Genomic DNA, 21,832 nt, shown 5'->3' on the forward strand with positions numbered 1-21,832 from the left:
AAAAAAAAAAAAAAAAGGCTTTCTAACACAAAGTTACAAAATGTAAAACTGATTGATTCTCCTTGTTGAGACTATACCTTTTGATATTCTTTTATGTGTTTAATAATGCACCTGTCCATTGTAATGAAGTACTGTGACTCAACTTATTCAGGGATAACAGCACAATAAAATATAAGGTTAAGCATGGGCACAAGGAGACAGACGTTTTCCTAAAATATGACTTCTATTTCCATTGTCACTAATAGCAAAGATTATTAACGGTTCCCTTAGTATCAGTTCTGCTCTTCTTGCTTTTAGTACTAGAACATCTTCATTTTAGATATAGAGATTCCAGCCTCCCTTACAATAATGACAGCCATAAGTATGTACAATTCTTGTCCAATGCTATATGATACAATGTGATAAATATAAATTCCAGGTCATGTTCTTTAGAAAGAAAACTGTCTTCTCCACTTTTTCTCATTCCTATTTCCACATTCACACGGAGACTACCCTAGAAGGTAATAAAACCACCCTTTGATGACCTAATACAACATAAGTCCTCAGCCTATCTTCTGAATGGGTATGTGATAGGAGAAATAAAAAATACTACTCTGTCTTAAAGGAGTATAACAAAGGGGCTCTGAAGACAGGACTCCTAAATTCAAAGCCTGGCTCCTTAACTTACTGTCTATTTGATTTTGACCAAGTCAAATTATATTATTTGTTACTTTTCTCAACTATAAAATGAAGATGCCTACAATGCCTACTCATACAGCTCTTTTGAGTATTAAAGGAAAAAATATATATATGTATATGTACACATACACATATATAGATACTGCTACACATTTATATATACATATTGCTATACAAAGAGATTACAAAAATGATTATGATTATTTGAGTGACTACTGAGTCTGTAACAGTAACTCAGTTTGTTCAAATACAGATATTAACTAATGCCCACAGATTTTGTATACATCATATTCTTTCAACTGTTAAATACTTATCTTTTCCCTGTCTAATTGAACTAAAGTTTTCAAAATAGTATTAAATAAGAATGGCCAAAAGAGCAACTTCTAACATTCCATTACTGTTCCTGATATTGGCTATTGAATTAAATAATGTTCAGATTGTTGTTCAAAAATATTTCTGGTTTCTTAACAAATTTTATCTCAAATAATATGGTGTTTATGAAAATCTCTTCGTGGAGTTTACTGAAATAATCACAATCATTTTGTTTTCTTCTTTTGACCATTTTTTTTACTAAAGTCATAGTATTACAGTGAATTTAATAGGTATCCTATATTTAAAAAAAACTGCTCAATTTAATTTGCTAACGTTTTAGGGCTTTTATAAATACTTTGATACATAATATTCATCTGTAAGTTGTTTCAGGTTTTTCTTAACCAAGTTTTGCTTTAGATACAATTCCAGCTTCTAAACTTTCTCCTTTTCTCTGTGCTCTGTTAAATAAAAGTCAATAGCACTTGTATTTTTCACTGAAGAAACCTTATCTCATATTCAATTTCAGTTTTTCTTTTACTATTTAAGCCAAATTTAACTACTTGTATTTCACTGAAATACTGTCCATTTCAATCATATAGTCAAATGCAGTAGCAGGTACTAGCTAGCAGGTACTACTACATTCACTTTTAGATTGACTTCATCTCCTTTAATCTGCCAAGGACAAAGAAGACACTGTATTTCTATCCATTTTTCCTTGTCATTTCAGTGATTGCTACTTGTCTTTACTCTATTACTAGATACATGTATTACTTAGATTGGGTAAAATAACCTTTGCTGACTGTTTTACACATTTTTTTTCAATCTGTACCTATATTCTGAATAATTAATGTCCTCCTCATCTCATTTGATCCAGAGGAGACCACACATACACTTTCAAGCTTTCCATTCTGTTGTTTTAGGCGTCTAGGAAAAAAGTATCAGCTAGATGGATTTTGCTTTCTTCAATCCAATATGAATCCCTGTCTTTTAACAGGATTGTTTTGTCGATTTAGATTTATTATCGAAGCCAATTTGCTTGGGTTTTGCTTTGTATTTAATGTTGTTCATCTCTGTAATTTTCTTGAGTTTATATAGCAGTGATGGACTCATTTTCTAATTTTATATAGAGCATCAGTGCTCACAGTCTGTGAGCCAATCATGTATTCCTAGAGTTGGAGGGACCCCATACTAAGTATTTCAGTTCTAGATGCCATTTTTACACTTGAAAACATGTATTTCTATAGTTACCATTTTATAATATAAAAACAGTGTTTTAGAAAAGTTTGTGTAAAATACTCATTTAATGATTATTAATAATTGTATTATCTCTTTATGAATGTTTAGTTGATATGGAGCATAATAAAAGTTACAGTTTGTAATATTTAATACAATAATTCTGTGTCTTTTGCATTCTTGGCCTTATCACTTGACTAGCTAGTCTAATATTTCGCATTATCACTTCAGGAAGGGTACCATGTAATATACTTCTGTACCCCTTACACATCTAAGAATATGTCACTTTCACATATGGAAAATAATAAAGGTACTGAAATCCTAAGTCTGTTTTATTACCCTTAGTCATTCAAGAGAATAAGTTTTTATGCTAGATTTATCCACTAAACAAATATTTACTGCTGACTTGGTATGACTCAGGCAAGTTAACAGATGATAAAGACTAGTGGCTCACACCTGAATTCCTAGCTACTCAGGAAGCTGAGATCTGAGGATCGAGGAAGCCAGCCCAGGCAGGAAAGTCCATAACTGTCCCATTCCAGTAACTATTACAAAAAATTCCAGGCAACAGTGGCTCACACTTATAATCCTAGCTACTTCGGAGGCTGAAATCTGAGGATTGCAATTCAAAGCCAGCAGGACAGAAAATCTATGAGACTTTTTATCTCCAAAATACTATTATAAAAAGCCCAAAATAGAGGTGTGACTCAGGTGGTAGAGCACTAGCCTTGGCAAGAATAGCTCAGGGACACTGCTCCAGGCCCTGTAGAACAGGCAGCAGAACAAACAAAAAAATTCCTAACATTATGACATGTAAATGCTGTTTTTTTATTTTTTTGTTTTTTGTCAGTTGTGAGGCCTGAACTCTGGGACTGGGTGCTGTCCTTCAGCTCTTCAGGACAAGGCTACTGCTCTTATCACTTGAGCCACAGTGCCACTTCCAGCTTTTTTTGTTTGTTTATGCAGTGATGAAGAATTGAACCCAGGACTTCATGCTTCCAAGGCAAGCACTCTAGCACTGAGCCACCTTCCCAGCCCTTAAATGCTGATTTTATAGCATACCTACAGTACTATATCTCCACCCTCTTCCCCACACACAAAAAAAAGCAACCTATCTCTATCTCTAAGCTTACATTTTCTCCAGGCAAGTTATATTCAAGTTTACGTTTTATATATAAATATTTTAATAACTATAATTCTTTAGCAGAAGAAAATAAAGTTCACTAAAAAACTACAATGTAAACCCAAATATAATTACCTAGTTATAATGTTACTATCTTCTACTGTGGTAATTTAAATGAATTATCAAATGAAATCACAATTCATATTTACACATATGTAACACATCCCAAACAATTTTTCTTTGGGGGGGGGGAAACACAGACTTTTTTTATTTTATTATTATTATTATTGTGGAAATACCATACAGAGGGGTTACAATTACATGGGCAAGATAGTGAGTATATTTCTTACCCAGCATTGTTGCTTCCTCCTTTGTTTCCTCATACCATCCCTTTCCCTCTCCACTCCCCCACCCCCCCAAGCAATTTTTCTTAACCACTAAACTTCAATACCTTCTATTAAGAGAAATGTTTACTAAATAAGATGTTCATTAAGGCCTTTTACTGAGTAATTAGGACAGAAGTAATACGTCAACAGAATCAAAAATTCCCAAGAAGCAATGAAAGGTAAGAAGTAAACCTGTGGTCCTACCTTCAGGAGGTAAGTTGTAGAGCTGGGCCACAGGTCCAGTCACAGGAACAACAGGCAACTGGAAATTGAAAGAACTTTTAATCGTCGGGAGTGGCAGTCGATTTTTGGGGAAGCATTTCCTCATTATCAGACTGGAGGTATTGACAAGAGGATCAAGAGTCCTAACTGCCAAACATTCCTGTTTAAAAAAAAAAAAGATAATGGACCTTTGGTGAATAGCTGACTAAAGGTTTATATTCAGAAAGAACTACAGTAATAATTTTCGAGAGAAAAGTATCACAGTAGTAACACAGTAGTAAAACAAAAGATAATTATAAAAGAATTTCCTGTTTAGAAGTTTGTATTAGTAAATAAGAACCTCACAGAGAAAATTCAACACGACTTAAGTTCCTAAATTCCTTCAGTATTTTTCCTATGCAGAAACCAGCACCTTCTTAGATACTGAAAATAAACAAATCAGTAAATATATTATTTATGAAACATTTAGCAATTCTAGGGCATAACATTAAAAAACAATATTTAAGGAAAGTGGAAAGATTAAAAATTTAAGGAAAGTAAGAGAAATAAAAAGGAAGAGAAATAAAAAGGAAGAAACATTTGACTGAGCCTTACTGAGAACTGTCACTTGAGGAATGGCACCTTACACAGACTGGCCAATAAAAGTCTACCATGCCCACTTGAAGTCTTAGGGTTTGATTTGCTGTCCTAATGTCTAATTTTGGAGGGAAAAAAACAAAAAGTAAAGCAGAGGGGATTTGAAATTATGTCCTTTAACAATACTGTTTATGACTAGCACTTTGATACACATTTCACATCTGACCTGTACAATTAAAGCTCTAACATGTATCAAATACCCATTACTGTCTGTGTTAGGAATAGTAAAAACAGGTGAGAAATTAAGGCTTAGAAATATTAAGACAAAGGTGGGCACCGGTGGCTCATGCCTGTAATCCTAGCTACTCAGGAGGCTGAGATCTGAGGATCACGGTTCAAAGCCAGCCCAGGCAGGAAAGTCCACGAGACTCTTATCTCCAATAAACCACTAGAAAACAGGAAGTGGCACTGTGGCTCAAGTGGAAGAGCACTTGCCTTGAGCTAAAGAGCTGAGGGACAGCACCCAAGCCCAGAGTTCAAGCCCCACAGCCGATTAAAAAAAAAAGAAAAAGAAAGAAATATTAAGACAACTAAAGCTCTAACATACCAAATATCCATTACTATCTTTATTAGGAATAGTGAAAACAGGTACATATGATTGCTCTACAAAATACTAAAGATAAACATAAAGCAAGTTTTCAAATATCTTAACTGTCATGTACAAAGATGCTCATTAGATATAAAATCAAAGGGCACAACAAAGGTAACTGATTAGTATTTGCAAAATCCAGGTATCTTTCTAATAAATAAAAATAGCCTTCTAAAAATAAAATGTGAGGATTACATTGCAACATTTCTACCCAACAAAAAAGCTGGGCACATGCTGGGCACTGGTGGCTCACGCCTGTAATCCTAGCTACTCAGGAGGCTGAGATCTGAGGATCATGGTTCAAAGCCAGACCGGGCAGGAAAGTCCGTGAGACTCTTATCTCCAATAAACCACTATAAAACTGGAAGTGGTGCTGTGGCTCAAGCGGTAGAGCGCTCACCTTGAGCTGAAGAGCTGAGGGACAGCGCCCAAGCCCAGAGTTCAAGCCCTACAACCGACCAAAAAAAAAAAAGCTGGGCACAGTGGTTCAGCTGTCATCCAAATTCTGCAGAAAGCCTAAGTAGGAAGACCATTGTCCAAGCCTGCCCAAGCAAAAACCACATTCCCTACCTGAAAAATAACTGAAAGCAAAAATGACTTGTTCTAACACTTGGGGACATGGCTCAAGTGGTAGAACACCTACCTAGCTGGGAAAAGGCCCTGAATTCAAACTCCAGTACAGTAAAAGAAAACAACGTATATGTACATGAGTACTTTCTCATTAGTTCAGTTTTCTTAAAAATAAAATCATAAAGAAGAATAAAAATAAAGTAACTTACTTGTGAAGTATTATACAGAATTTTCATTCCATTGGCATCAATAAATGCTTTCCTTCCCAACTTGATGTTCGTAATACTTTTTAAACTCTGTAAAATCCCTTTCCGAACAAGCATGTTTCTATGCCGATTATCATGGCGATGCCAATCTACATAGATTGTTAAAAGCACTTGGACATATCCTCTCTCTACAGCTCTTCTGGCATTTGTTTCTTTAATAAAAGAAAAATTGAGAACAAATATTTTTAAATTCAAGAAAAAGAATATATCAATATTAACCTCAATATTGTGATGAATTAAACCTTTGTCCACAAGTTTTCCAACAAAAAGAGCTTTCAGATAATTTCTTGCCTATATATTTTTTCATAGTTTATAAATATTAAACTCTTACTAACTAGGTGCAATAGTACACAGCTGTAATCTCACTACTCAAAAGGCTGGGAAAAATATCAAGCATTTGAGACAAACAGGAGCTACATAGTGAGATCATATCTCAAAAATTTAATCTCTTTACTACAATGAAGGCTACACTTTTTCTAAATGGTAATTCTAATAAAAGCTTCATATATTTTAAAACTTCTAAAAAAAACTACTGTGACCATTTACCAAATAAAATTTATATGCCTCTGACACACTACCTGGAAATACAACTTTACTAAAAGACTTTCTTACTTTGTTAACTTGTATTACAATCTTTATGTTCATACTAAAATGAATCCCACAGAAATGGATTAGAAACTTTAGTGAAGTTCATTGTTCTAACTATTCCCAAATTATATAATTATCCACTCCACAGCAACATTAAGTTAAAACTCTAACATTTTAGTAAACAAGACTAGAAAATAGTGCTTTCTAGACAATAAAATGTTAATTTAATGGAAACTAAAGATTTTACAAATGGTTGACTTTATAATACAACTGCACTCACAAATTTAACTTTATTATTTTGAACGTGTTATTATTTAAGATTAAACAAAAAATACATTTTGCTAAGATAGCAGTTAAAGAAATAGTATGGTAGCAACACCTTGCTATCTAGCATCACTTTATGGTGTCTATTATAACAAGTGTAAGATGTATTGGTGGAATACCAACCCATTCAGGTTGTTTAGAAATTCTACCTCTTTTTAATCTCAAATGAAGCTAGTTCATGTCATAAACACTAAGATGATACTAATTTTAGTTGTCTGGATTATTAAAGTTCCCTAATGTAACCTAAAACATAATACTAAGGTATGATCTTACTAATTTTCTTTGAGAACTATATTCTGACATTATAGAGGTAGAAGAAACTACTCAGGGGGAAAAGAAGCTTCCTTATGTGATAGCTTGAAAACATGTATTGCATATAAAAACAGCTAGTTTGATTTTTTTTTGGGGGGGGGTCCGGTTGTGGGGCCTGAACTCTGGGCCTGGGCGCTGTCCCTCAACTCTTCAGCTCAAGGCTAGCACTCTACCACTTGAGCCACAGCTCCACTTCCGGCCTTTTTTTTTTTTGCTTATGTGGTGCAGAGGAATCGAACGCAGGGCCTCAGGCATGCAAGGCAAGCTCTCTACCACTAAGCCACCTTCCCAGCCCCCAAAATAGCTAGTTTTCTAGGGCAGTGACTATTTACACAATCAATGCAATTGTTTTGACTAAGAAAAATGTGGTATTTTAAATTAATATATACTTCATTTGCACCACTTGAAATATGTAAGCCTTTTGTTGTTTAGCCATGAATATGATTTTGTTACAAGTCATTCTGATCATTGTAACTACTACAAATTTTTCTGTTTCTGCCAGAACACTCCATAGCCTAGATGGTATTTATGATAAGTATTGAAAGTCTTTAAGAAAGACCACATAAGAAACTTGACTGTAATTCAAACACAGATGCTGAGGTGACCCTTAGAGGAATGAATATAACTGCCTACTATCTCACTAAGTACAACCAAAAATAGTTTAGTAAAGAGTTATTTATTCACATGTTCAGGATACAAAACTCAATCTGGCCTCTTTTTTCCTCTCTAAATAAAAGACAATGTAAGTTTACCTTAGTCTGTAGTATCTATTATATACTCCAACAATGGCAAATGAGCTTTCCTGTCTTTATTTTCTTTAGTTTATATCTTCTCATATTTATCTTGCTAGTCAAATTTGTCTCCTTAAAATAAATGACTAATACCACCACCACCACCCCAAAAAAAAACCTTGATTTTAATGTAAATAAATGAGAGTGTGCCAATGAGAATGCTCTAAAAAGCTATGGTCTGTTTTACAAAGACATAGCATGAAAAGAATAGTGTCTTGTATTACTAAATTTTATCCTAGTTTCATGCATAATTTGAAAATAGATTAAATATGAACTAGTTTTCAGCATACCACCTTCCTTTGAAAAAGTAGAAAGAAAATACAACAAAGATTAATATTTCAAACTGACGATTCCAGAGTTTAGTGTGGTATCTTTTAAAAAATTGAAAATTTATGGGGCTGGGAAGGTGGCTCAGTGGTAGAGCACTTGCCTTGCATGCTCGAGGCCCTTGGTTCGATTCCTCAGCACCACATAAGAAAAAAGCTGGAAGTGGCACTGTGGCTCAAGTGGTAGAGCACTAGCCTTGAGCTGAAGAGCTAAGGGACAGCGCCCAGGCCCAGAGTTCAGGCCCCACGACCAGACCCCCCTCCCCAAAAAAAATAAAAAGAATTTGAAAATTTCTGGGAACAGAAATTTCTTAGTGACTCTTTTCTCAGTGATTCTGAAAAATAGTCTTTAAAATTTAAACAGCTAGGGGCTGGGAAGGTGGCTCAGTGGTAAAGCGCTTGTTTTACATGCCTGAGGCCCTGGGTTCAATTCCTCAGCACCACATAAGCAAAAAGAAAAAAGCCTGAAGTGGCACTGTGGCACAAGTGGTAGAGTGCTAGCCTTGAGCTGAAGAGCTGAGGGACAGCGCCCAGGCCCCAGGTTCAGGCCCCACGACCGACCGGACCCAAAAAAAAAAAAATTAAACAGCTATTATAATCCACTTCAAATCAAAAGTAAACAGTTTGATTAATTTAAGAATCTTTAGCTAGGATCTGGTGGCTCACACCTGTAATCCAGCTACTCTGACGGCTGAGATCTGAAGGTCTCCATTCAAAGCCAGCTCGGGCAATAAAGTCTGTGACAGTCTTATCTTCGATTAGCCACCAAAAAGCAGAAAGTGAAGCTGTGGTAGAGTGTTAGACTTGAGCAAAAAAGCTCAAGGTCAGGGCCAAAATGCTAAGCCCAGTAACAAAAGAAAAAGAATTAACCTTTATACAGTTTGAATTAGAAAATCAGAGCATATCAAATTGATCCATATGTGATTTTCATTTAATGTTTAGCAAATCACATGAAAAGAAAGCTACAGTTAACCTTATTACATATACCATATTTCAATGCAAGAATAAAATGGTTAAATGAGAACTTCAGCATTTAATACTAATATTTAAAGTGACTTTTAAACTGAATCCATTACAAAAAAGAGATATTAATCATTTTCTACTATTTAAAAATGAATTCTAGTGATTAAAAACTCAGGGCCAACTGGTCTCATAGTTTTTTGGCCAATCATCTTATTATTATATCTTTGGAACAATAGGACATATGAAAGCCACCAGCATAGATTTTTAGACTGAATATCAAGGAAATGCTAATACACCAATTGTCTATTAAAGTACAACTGACTATATTTACAGTGGATATAATGAGTCTCACAAAAAGAAAATAAATACATAAATGTAAGGTGATTATTGTCCAAAATTATCATATCTATGTTTCAATGCTTCAACTCTAAAAATGAAGTGCTTCATTTTGTAAATAAATTTATTAAAACTTAAAACTTTCACTAGCAGTCACTTCTTAATGTTATAAACCTGGATATATGGTATAAATAAAATTTCTAATTAAAGGTTCTAAGTTCAAATCATACTCTACACACTGAGGCAGTAGTCACTCAAGACATTTCCCATGGTCAAAATTACCAGTATCATGACAGATTCACTTTTTAAAAAGAGATATTTATACTTGTTTTATTCTATTATGAGGAATTCATGCCTATAGAAACAACTTAGAAATTTGTTTTCAATGTACTTAGAAATGTACTTGATAGGGCTGGGAATGTGGCTTAGTGGTAGAATGGTTGCCTATCATGCATGAAGCCTTGAGTTCAATTCCAAAGTACCATGTCAACAGAAAAAGCCAAAAATGGCACTGTGGCGCAAGTGATAGAATGCTAGCCTTAAGCAAAAGAAGCTCAGGGGCAGTGCCAGGCCCTGAGTTCAAGCCCCAGAACTCCCCCCCCCAAAAAAAGAAAAAGAAATGTACTCAATAAATACATAGCATCAGTTTCGATGTGTTTCAATTACACTAGAAGAGGAAATCAATTTTTATACTAGATTATTATAAACCAGCTTTAAAACTATATTCTAGATCTACATATCCAATTTCTTTTTTTTACATATCCAATTTCTTGAACATAGTTAACAGAATGTTCATAAAAATAGTATCTATTATTTCTAGCATTTAAAAACTTACTTGATTTTAGCAAGGCGGCAAGAGTGTCTAAAGCAACCCTGTCAACACAACAAGAAAACACAACAACAAAACTAGTAAAATTAATCTACAAGAGTAAATTCATACAATCTTGTCAGATAACTAATTATTCTATTTATTCCAAAAATTATTCTTCTTAGAGATCAATTACGTACTATGTTTTCGTATTCATCTGTCCTTTTGGCTTAAATTAAATATAAAGACTGTAATGCTAAAAGTACTCCAAGAAAGATTTAAGAAAAAGAACACTAACACTGCTGAAGCCTTTCTCAGAAGTTAGATTAAATCAATTATCTATTTGACACAGAGGGGCCATAATATTAAGAATCATAGGCCCTAACAAAACAATAAAAACAGAAACAAGTTTTAACACAGATTAATTTTGTATCTACAAAATTCTATATTTTCTTTACTTCAAAATATTTCAGTTCTACCCAACTATAATGTCGGTAACATTATAGGTGTTAACAACGATATATCATTTTGGAACGTGGACATTTGGGGACAAGAATGACCCCTAGCACACGAGGCAAACAAGAGAATAACAAGATTATTATCTCAAAAACTCTTATTGTCCCAAAGGATGAACCTAAAATTTAGAGATACATATATTTTCTTGATCATAACTTACTCAGTTAAACACAGTGAAATCAGCCACCATTAATCAGCTGTAATAATAACTATCACTGTGGAAAACCTATAATTGAAGTAGTATTTACAATGAGTTACTGAAGAAAGGGCACTTCATTACTAAACAGAATGCTACTTCATACTATTATACTTCTTAGTAAGAGTCTAACTATAATTAGTTTGAATTAAAAATGCCTGTTATCCAAGTTAATTAAGTATTTCACTCATTAACCATTTGTTGAATGCCTACTAAAAAGCCCACAGTAGCAAATTCTTCATGGATATAAAATTAGAAAACAAGCATCTCTTCTGCATATATATATACATATACATACATATGATGTAATAAAATGTACACACCTATGAAAAGACTACTTAAGAAATTAAAACCCACGAGCTTTACAACGTCGGTGGGGGGGGCGAAGGGGGGTGAGGAGAAGGATTGGGATTGGGGGAGGGGGGTGGCTGGGAAGGGATGTGAAGGGTAAACAAAGGAGGAGGCTGCAATGCTTGGTAAGAAATGTACGCATTATCCTGCCCATGTAATTGTAACTCCTCTGTACAGTATGTTCACAAATAAAATAAAATTAAATAAAAAAATGGCAACACTCAAAAAAAAAGAAATTAAAACCCAAAACAAGGCAATAAAGTAAAAGTTGCATATATCTATGAAAAATGAAAGGTAGCATGACCAGATTATTTAGAGTATAATTGAATAGAAGCATTAAGATGGATGCTGGCTAACTGTAAGACTTGGAACAATAATCCATAACAAGGAACAAAGTGTTCAATCAACAAATGCTAATAAGAGAGAGTTCTGAACAGATATACTTTGCTGGACAAAAATAAAAAACACATGAAACATTATTTTTAAAAAACCTAGACTAAAAAAAGAAAAATACTTTCCAGTAAGACCTGAAAAAGTGCTATACCCTGTTTTAGATTGTTTCTTTATGTTTTGCTTTCTAATTTAGTTCTTAAAATAATCTTGGCGTATACAATCTGCAAAAGGATGTGGCTTACTTAACAGAAATTAACTAAAACTCCAGGAGCTTCTACCACTGTGTCTTAAAGTGCAGCAGGAAAAAGAAGTAACTAAAATGTAATTAATAAGGGCAAGACACCTTGCCAAAGCAGAAACTTTTCAGAAAAAGTTATCACAAGATTAACAGAAAAGAAGCAAACTACTTTGATAGAAAAGAGCTTTTCTCACAGAGAACACACAACACAAACAACAAAGTGATCAATTTCAGCCCTCATGGAATTACCTTATATTTCAGTAGTAATACTTTAATTGAAACAGAGATTAGAGCTGGGCACTGCTGGTTCTTCCCTATAATTGTAGCTACTCAGGAGCCTGAGGATTGGTGTCCAAAGCTAGCCTGAGCAGACAAATCTGTGACCCTTTAGCTGCACTTAACCAGCAAAATACTGAAAAGTAGAGCTGGCCCAAGTACTGAAATCACAGGAATGTGCCACTGCATATTTGGACCTTTATTAACAAAGAGTGAAAGTGCCGGATGCTGGTGGCTCCTTAGTAACCCTAGCTACTCAAGAGGCTGAGATTGGAGGATCACAGTTTGAAGCCAACCAGGGGCAGAAGAGTCCAAGTGAGAGTCTTATCTCCAATTAACCACTCAAAAACCAGGAGTGGAGCTGTGGCTCAAAGAGGTGGAGTAAAAGATTGAGCATAAAGAGGCTCAGGAAGAGTACCTAGGCTCTGAGTTCAAGCCCCCTAAACCAACCAAAAATTAAAAAAAAAAAGAAAAGAAAAGGAAGAGTTAAAGAATTGAAAGTACTCAGACTTCTATTTAAGAGAAATTTTTAGCCAAGTAGTTCATATGGAAAAGTTTAAAAAAAATTAAACCAGGTACTAATGGCACAGGTCAGTAATCCGGCTATTAAGAAGGCTGATATCTGAGGATCATGATTTGAAGCAAGCCTGAACAGGAAAGTCCATGAGTCTCTTATCTCCAATTAACCACCAAAAAGCCAGAAGTGGAGCTGTAGTTCAAGTGGTAGAGCACTTAATTTTGAGCAAAAACAATTCAGGGGCAATGCTAAGGCCCTGAGCTCAAACCCCATCAACAAAAAAGCCCCATCAACAGAAAAGAATTATAGCTAATATATGTGATGACCACCCTGACCAAAGTAAGAAAATGTGAAATTGTTAGGATCAGGTCAAAACTAAACAGATAGGGTATTAATTAGACTAAGGAAGAAGGAAATTTAACTGGGATATTTAAGCCCTAAGACCTAAAAAAATAGTAAGTGCAAACTTTAGAAAGGAGAACAAAACTGTAGCTTGTCCCATATCTGAGGTATTTTGATTTAAAAGGGAAACCACTTGTTACAACGAAGTCACTAAGTCTATCAGACTTATCACAGACTTTTTAATCACAAAATGTGAGAAACATATCTAAAGTTAAATGATCCAGCATACAGTTACCTAATCCAGAATGTGGGACATTCCAAAGAGATAGCATGTAAGACTTTCAATAAATCCAACAGAACCAAAATATTGAGGGACTTTTATTGATTTAAGACTATGATTTATAACATATCAATCAAATAAAATGTTCAGAACTTATTCAGACCTGATGTGAATAATCCAACTATTAAAAATACATTTTTAAGTCAGAAAACAATGAAAAGACACTATGGAATAAATATTGTTAGGCACAAAAATAATATTGTGGCTACGTGAAATTATTAACAGTGTCAGTGAACAGGCTAAAAGATTTATAGACAAATTTAATGGTGGATATTCTGTTTTAAAATATTCACACACAAAAAAAGCTAAGTGCTAGTGGCTTACACTTGTAATCCTACCTACTCAGGAGGCTGAGATCTGAGGATCTCCATTCAAAGGCTCCATTGGCAAAGAAAGTCATGTGAGAGTCTTATCTCCAATTAACCACCCAAAATCAGAAGTGAAAGGGCACTAGCCTTGAATAAGAAAGCTCAGGGGCAGTGCCCACGCCATGAGTTCAAGCTGAAGAACCACCATTAAAAAAAAAAAATTAGATGCAAAATGTTAACTGAAAATGGCAAAATGCTGACTGTGGAAACTGGCTGACAGGTACATGAAGAATTCATTATACGGTTTTTTTGTATAAACTTTAAAACTTCCTAAATAGAATGAGTCATAATGTATGTATGTATCTTGCTTCGACTCTGACTCAAATACATTAGGTATAAAAGTGCAATTTTGAGACAACTGGAGAACACATACTGGATTTTAGACTGCAAGGAATCAATTTTGTTGGATATCATTGTACTATGGTGGCTATTTTTTTTTTTTTTTGGTTTAGGCTCTGAGGCTTGAACTCTGGGCCTGGGCATTGTCCCTTAGCTCTTTAGCTCAATGCAAGTGCTCTACCACTTGAGCCACAGTGCCACTTCCAGTTTTCTGGTGATTTATTGGAGTCTCACAGACTTTCCTGCCCAGGCTGGCTTTGAACTACTATCCTCAGATCTCAGCCTCCTGAGTAGCTACAGGTGTGAGCCACCAGTGCCAGGCTGGTGGCTATAAGAACTTAAGACTTTATAAACTTAAGTATTTACAAGAGAAATGATACTGGGCTCCAATGGCTTCCATCTGTAATTCTAGCTGGAGGCTGCTATCTAAGGACTGTGGTTTAAAGCCGGCTAGAGAAGCAAAGTTTCGAGACTCTTATCTCCAATTAACCACCAAAAAAAGCCAGAAGTGGAGCTGTGGCCCAAATAAACAAAATGCTCAGAAACAGGGACCAAGTCCTGAGGTTCAAGCCCAGGTCAAGCACAAGAAAAAGAGAGAGAGATAGAGGGACAGAGAAATAATAATATTAAGAGAAAATCATTCAGAAAAATATCTATGCTTTAAGAATACTCCAGGAAGGAAGGTAATGAGTTCAAAGACAGCCTGGGTAAAGTTAATTATCTTAAAAATAAAAATGCAAACAAAAGGGCCTAGCTCAAGTTGTATTACATTTTCCAAACAAGTATAAGGCCCTAGATTCAATCCCTAGTACCACTAAAATAAGAAAAAAGGAACAGTACTATAGAAAAAAAAAAAATAGGCAGGGCTGGGGGTTTAGCTAAGTGGAAGGGCGCCCGCCCAGCACGCGCAAGGCCCTGGGTTCAGTCCTCAGCCCTGGAAAAAAAAAAAGGCAAACTCAAGTGTGAAAGGAACATAAATAAAACAGAAGCACTGAATTGTGGTAACTGTTGAATACAATAATAATTAGTTTAAACTAATACAGTATAAACTCTATATGTTGAATATTATTTTTTCCACAAGAAAAAAAATGTTGAAGAACAATTTCTAAGGTGTGGTAGGACATACTTATTATAATCCCTGTACCCAGGAGGCTGAGTTCCAGATCTGCTTGGACAAAATAGTAACACCTTCTTTCAAAAAAAGAATGACCCGTGGGTCATTCTTGGGATTTAAAAGTTCTGTCTTGGGGGGTTTTAAAGTTATATAAATGAATAAAAACACATACATAAGTATTTCTTAAGCTATCTATACCTGTATGTATCTTGACAAAAAAAATCCACAAAAAAACATAATTTTAACAAACTAGAAATGTACAAATTTAAGATCCAGTCGGGTAATTATGAGAATGAAGGAAGCAGCTATTAAAACACTGCAAAATAGGTTTGAGAATACAGTAGGCATTCAATAAATGTTTCTCAATGAATGAAACAAATTATCTTACCTCTCCTTATATTAACAATGTTTTAAAGCCTGCATTTCTATAAACAATGTATTTGTTGAATTTCAAATTTTCTAATTTTGATACATTTTCAAATTTTGATACATTTTCAAAGATTAAACTTCTGCTTAAGGAAGTATATTACAATAAAATCATTATATAACAAACACAAGACTATAGCTATAAGTGAATTCAGTCTACTCACTGTACATAACAAGATAAAGAAAATCAAAATAATAAAGGATATACCTCACTGTACATAGCAATATAAGGAGGATGAAAATAACCAAGGATATATATATTTATCTCCACATTCAAACCATTTACTCACTTCATAAGACCTGAATTCTTCTTACTAAATGGTCCGATGATTTTAAATAACAATTCCACAACTCCACTTTTCCCTAAAGATACTGAATTCACAGCTAAAAGGGAGAAAGAGATACAAAACGATTTGAAATTTTCAATAACGATTTGTATTATTAGGGATATATCTAAAAATATATACAACAGTTTAGTAAATGCAAACTCAAATCACTGAGTGACTCTTAAGTCTACCTTAGCTAAGTATTTGAAGGAACAATTTTTTTGTTTTGTTTCTATAAAGTTTTAAGGCATTAGGTTACATATCAAAAAAAGAAAATTTAAAAAGTACTTCAGTTGCGGGCTGGGAAGGTGGCTCAGTGGTAGAGCGCTTGCCTTGCATACGTGAGGCCCTGGGTTCGATTCCTCAGCACCACATAAGCAAAAAGAAAAAAGCCAGAAGTGGCACTGTGGCTCAAGTGGTAGAGCACTAGCCTTGAGCTGAAAAGCTGAGAGACACAGGCCCAGAGTTCAGGCCCCACGACCGGACCCAAAAAAAAAAAGTACTTCAGTTGCTCATTTGCTTCATCAATGACATTATTCAACACGAGGATTAAGAGATATGAATAAACAGTCTCTATGCTCAGGAAATACAGTATAGAAGGAATGACAAAAATAACAAAACAGGCCCGGTGCCGGTGGCTCACGCCTGTAATCCTAGCTACTCAGGAGGCTGAGATCTGAGAATCGCGGTTCAAAGCCAGCCTGGGCAGGAAAGTCAGTGAAACTCTTATCTCCAATAAACCACCAGAAAACCAGAAGTGGCATTGTAGCTCAAGTGGCAGAACATTAGCCTTGAGCTGAAGAGCTGAGGGACAGCACTCAGGCCCAGAGTTCTAGCCCCACGACCAGCAACAACAAAAAAAAGAAAACAATTGGCAAACTACTTTCTAAATAGTTAAGAATGCAGGCTATTTGGGTTATACTCCTGAGGAATCCCTAATTCACAGCTAAGACTAGACATTTTGGGGGAAAATGATTCCTGGCAACGATCTTTAAATATGAGTAGAAGTTGGCTACCACAGGCATTGGAGTTAAGGAGTAAATAGTTTGAGAAATCTCTGGGGGCAAGGGTAGCATGAACAATAAACAGGTAATAACCAGGGGTATGAGCAGTTACATATTGTTAAAACATAGAGTATCAGACAAAAATTTACAAACTGACCGATGAAATGAGAAATGAAGGTAAGAAAAAGTATAAAGAGCCTTATGAGTTGTTGATTCCTTCAGGCAGTGAAATTGCCAGAAAGAATAATTGTCTGCATTATAAACAAAAAAGTTAGAATGTAGAGCACTCTGGAGAAAATGGATTTGAGAGATACTCATTAATGAGTATGGTCTAGATTAGATGCAATAAAGACTTTATGCCACTGTAAATGTGGAAGAAGAGGAATTAATGATGGTATTCACACAGAATATGCAAATGATTACTGAGAAAATTATGCCCAACACTGTCAATTCGGGACACTATTTGCTAGCCTTCTACAAGTTAACTCAATAAAATGCTACTACATAAAGATCCAGTGGTATAAAGCTACTTTTATTCTCTTAATATTCCATAACTGAAGTGATCTGCTTTGTTTTTCCCTCTGAACACACCTTCAGTCAAATTCCATACACATACATCTAGCACTGTGCGGTTACAAGAATATATATTCTATATAACACTGCAGTAACATATATTCTATACTTACCACCTCATTTCATCATCACAGAATAAAAACATGAACACCTCATGGGTCTGAGACTTAATATGGTTAAGTGAAAGTATGTTTGACAAGACATTATACCTGAGACCATCTCTGTGTTTCCTCTTCTGTGTTAATTTTTTGTTATTTTGTCTGCTACTTCCCATTTATTGCTAAAAATATAATCAGTCTCAGCATACAACGCTACTGAACGACTTCCTTCTCCAATTTTATTTATGCAAATGAAAAAGGACTTTCCAGGGGCCAATACCCTCATATTCTTTCACTTCACCACTCTTCCATAGGCTGCTTACTGGGCTGGGAAGGTGGCTCAGAGGTAAAGTACTTGCCTTGCATGCATGAGGCCCTGGGTTCGATTCCTCAGCACCACATAAGTAAAAAGAAAAAATCCAGAAGTGGTGTTGTGGCTCAATTGGTAGAGCGCTAGCCTTGACCTGAAGAGCTGAGGGACAGTGCCCAGGCCCAGAGTTCAGGCCCCACAACTGGACCCAAAAAAAAAGAAGAAGCCATAGGCTGCTTACTTGCCCCCTTACTTCAGTCATCTAGAAATTCAGGAAATTAGGGAGACTTCTTAAAAGTTTGTCAACTCAGCTTCTTACTGTACCACATCACTTTCATTGCCTCAGAGCTAAGAGTTACAGGAGTCATGTTAAAGTTTTTTGTATGTTTGTTTTGTTTTTTTGTCAGTCATGGGGGCTGAACTCTGGGCCTAGGTGCTGTCCCTCAGCTCTTCAGCTCAAGGTTAGCACCCTACCACTTAAGACACAGTGCCACTTCTGTCTTTTTTCTGCTTATGTGGTGCTGAGGAATCGAACCCAGGGCCTCAGGCATGCGAGGTAAGCACTCTACCACGGAGCCAAGTTCCCAGCCCATATTAAAGTTTTCCTTTTCATAAATCCCCTAAGTTTATTTATAGTAAGGTACTTGAATATTTTCATTTTGTGAAACTTCACAACACTGAGTTAAAGGAAAGCCATGCTGAATACTCACAGTTGGCAGAATATACTCGTAGAAGCTGAAGACATGGAAGAACCAAGCGGAAGTTAGGCAAATGCTGTTTAACTAAACTCAGCGTTATATTCAGGGCCCCAGTAATTCTAGCTTTCACTCCAAATTTTTTATCTGTTAAAGAGTAAAGAAAAAACTGATTCATATGAAACTTTTAAGTAAAATGAAGTTATAAGGTGATGAAATTTTTAATATATTATTAATTCATATTATTAAACAATGAGTTAACCTCATTCCAAACTACAGACATAGCCAGGCACTGGTAACTCATTATGTAACTCCAATTAACTTAAAAAAAAAAAAAAAGGCAGAAATCAAGGTTTGGGTCAAGTAGAGACTTTGACTTGAGTAATTAAATCTAAGAAATAACTCAATGAGTTCAGGTCCCAGTTCTGGGGGAAAAAAACTATAATAATTCCTTTTATGGTGTTAAATACTCATACGTTTAAGTCACAGATTCCAAGAAATTGTTACAGGTAAACGGGGAAAAAATGGGAAGCTGGGGGTAACATGAAAGGTAGCAGTGATATACTACATAAATTACCAGGCATACTATGACTTATTTTGACACTGTATTTGACATTTATTTGATAGCATTTATCACATGTTTTGTATGAGCTGTTTATTTCTTCATGAGTTTATATTCTTTGTAAGTTTAAAAAACTGTATTTCATATTAAGTAATGAATATTAGCACTGGACATTTGAATACTTTTCTATTTCTACTTTTTGTTTTGGTTTTTGTTTTTTTTGTGCCAGCTTGAACTCAGGGTCTGGGTTATGTCACTGAGGCTTTTTATTTTTCATTGAGGCTTTTTGTTCAAAGATAGCACCCTACCACTTGAGCCACAGTTCTCCAGCTGTACAGATGACTTCAAACCTCAGTCTCCCAATTAGTGAAAATTACAGGTGGGAGCCACTGGTGCCCAGCTCAAAGAAATATAATTCTTAAAAAATAAAAAAAGGAAAAGAAGTTTTTTGTTTGTCGGTCATAGGGGCTGAATTTTGGGCCTGGGCACTGTCCCTCAGCTCTCCAGCTCAAGGAAAGCACCCTATCACTTGAGCCACAGCACCACCTCCCGATTTTTTCTGTTTATGTGGTGCTGAGGAATCGAACCCAGGGCCTCATGCATGCGAGGCAAACATTCTACCACTGAGCCAACTTCCCAGCCCAAGAAGTTATTTTTAATTGTACAAATTTATAAGGTAGCGTGATAATCTAAAACATACATCATGTGTTGATCAAATCAGAGCAGTTTAACTTCCCATCTCCTCAAATGTTTTAATTTTTTTATTAACATATAATTACAACACCTTTTATATGAAGTACAAGGTGATATTTTAATGCTGGTATAAAGAATATACAATCTAGAATAATTCTCATTTCCATATCCTTGTTACACTATGTTCAAACTAACAAGTTCTTTTTGTTGTTGTTGTTTATTGTTTAGATTATTTTGGCAGTACTGATACTGAACTCAGGTCTTCATGCTTGCTAGATTGATGTTCCACTGTCTGAATCATACCTCCAGCTGTTTTGCTATGGTTATTTTTATTTTTATTTTTTTGGTGCTGGTACTACAGCTTGAAATAAGGGCCTCACCTTCTCCCTTAGCTTTTACACTCAAGACTGTTGTTATACTATAATTGAACCATGACTCTGATCCAAGCTTTTTGCTGATAAATTGGAGATAACAGCCTCACAGATTTTCCTGCCTGGGCAAACATCAAACCAAAATCCTCAGACTCCTGAGCAAGTAGGATTATGGACATGAGCCACCAGCATCTGGCTTGTTCTGGTTATTTTTTGAAAATGTGTATTACTTTTTTGCCAGAGCCAGTGTGAGCTATGATCCAATTTGTGCTTCCTACCACAGCTAGAATGACAGCTAAAAACAGCTTTATCTGATCAGATGGAGTCTCATAAACATTTTGCAAGGACTGGCCAGGGAATGTGATCCTCCTAATCTTAGCCTCCTGAGTAGATAGGATGACAAGTATCATAACTGGAGCAGTGATCAAGTTCCTGATTTTTATTCTCAAAAAGAAATTGAAATAGCTAAATAGATAAGATAGCAAAGACTGTAGAATATTAAGATTCAAACAAAAAAACAAAAGAAGTAAATAGAACCAGCAAACAGAGATATATCATAACCAATATGCTTCAAAGGAAAACTCTCACCTCACAAGAAAAAAGTAAATAAACAGAAAATAGAAAAACATTCAGAAACTAGATGTGACAATACACTTCCATAATTTCAGTATTCTGGAGTTTTAGTAAGGAAGTTACAAATTTCACAAGAGCTGAGCTGCACAACAAGTTCTAGACTAGACTGGGCTACAAAACAAGATGCTGCTTCCGCAAAAAAAAAAAAAGATAAAATTATTGTACAGGATCCTTGAACAACCAAGAATGGAAAACTAGCTCAACAGGAAACATAATAACCAAAATTTAAAATTAAAAGGGAATTAACAAAATACATAAATGTTAATATATCAATTTCTTTAAAAGTGTAAGAACTTGACTCTAGTTAGAAAGGAAGGATTTAAAGGGATGGGAAGGGGAAACAAAGGAGGAGGCTACAATGCTTGATAAGAAATGTGCTCATTATCTTGCCCATGTAATTGTAATCCCTCTGTACAGTATTTTCACAATAAAAAAAAAAGGATTTAACTGATGAACATTGTTCCAACAATGTTTCCTTGTTCTTCATTTTTTTCCCTCAAAAACCTCAAAAGGGAGTCCTTAAATCTCAAATGCAAAAGTTGAAGGAAAATAGAGGTAATATTTTTTTTTTTTTTTTGGTCTGGTTGTGGGGACTGAACTCTGGGCCTGGGCGCTGTCCCTCAGCTCTTCAGCTCAAGGCTAGCGCTCTACCACTTCCGGCTTTTTTCTTTTTGCTTATGTGGTGCTG

At 35.3% G+C, this 21,832-nt stretch overlaps 1 protein-coding gene across 1 annotated transcript in view; it reads right to left on the bottom strand.

The window, feature by feature from the left end:
* The window catches only part of Agtpbp1 (ATP/GTP binding protein 1), a 174,953-nt gene that overhangs the window by 99,047 nt on the left and 54,074 nt on the right, over window positions 1-21,832 (bottom strand). Inside the window, 5 exon segments of the mRNA XM_013031059.1 lie at window positions 3,875-4,114; window positions 5,959-6,167; window positions 10,491-10,528; window positions 16,170-16,263; window positions 18,901-19,032. Of these exon segments, the coding sequence (XP_012886513.1) occupies window positions 3,875-4,114; window positions 5,959-6,167; window positions 10,491-10,528; window positions 16,170-16,263; window positions 18,901-19,032 (713 nt within the window).

Source organism: Dipodomys ordii, unplaced genomic scaffold, assembly GCF_000151885.1.
Source record: "Dipodomys ordii isolate 6190 unplaced genomic scaffold, Dord_2.0 Scaffold137, whole genome shotgun sequence".
Taxonomy (NCBI): domain Eukaryota; kingdom Metazoa; phylum Chordata; class Mammalia; order Rodentia; family Heteromyidae; genus Dipodomys; species Dipodomys ordii.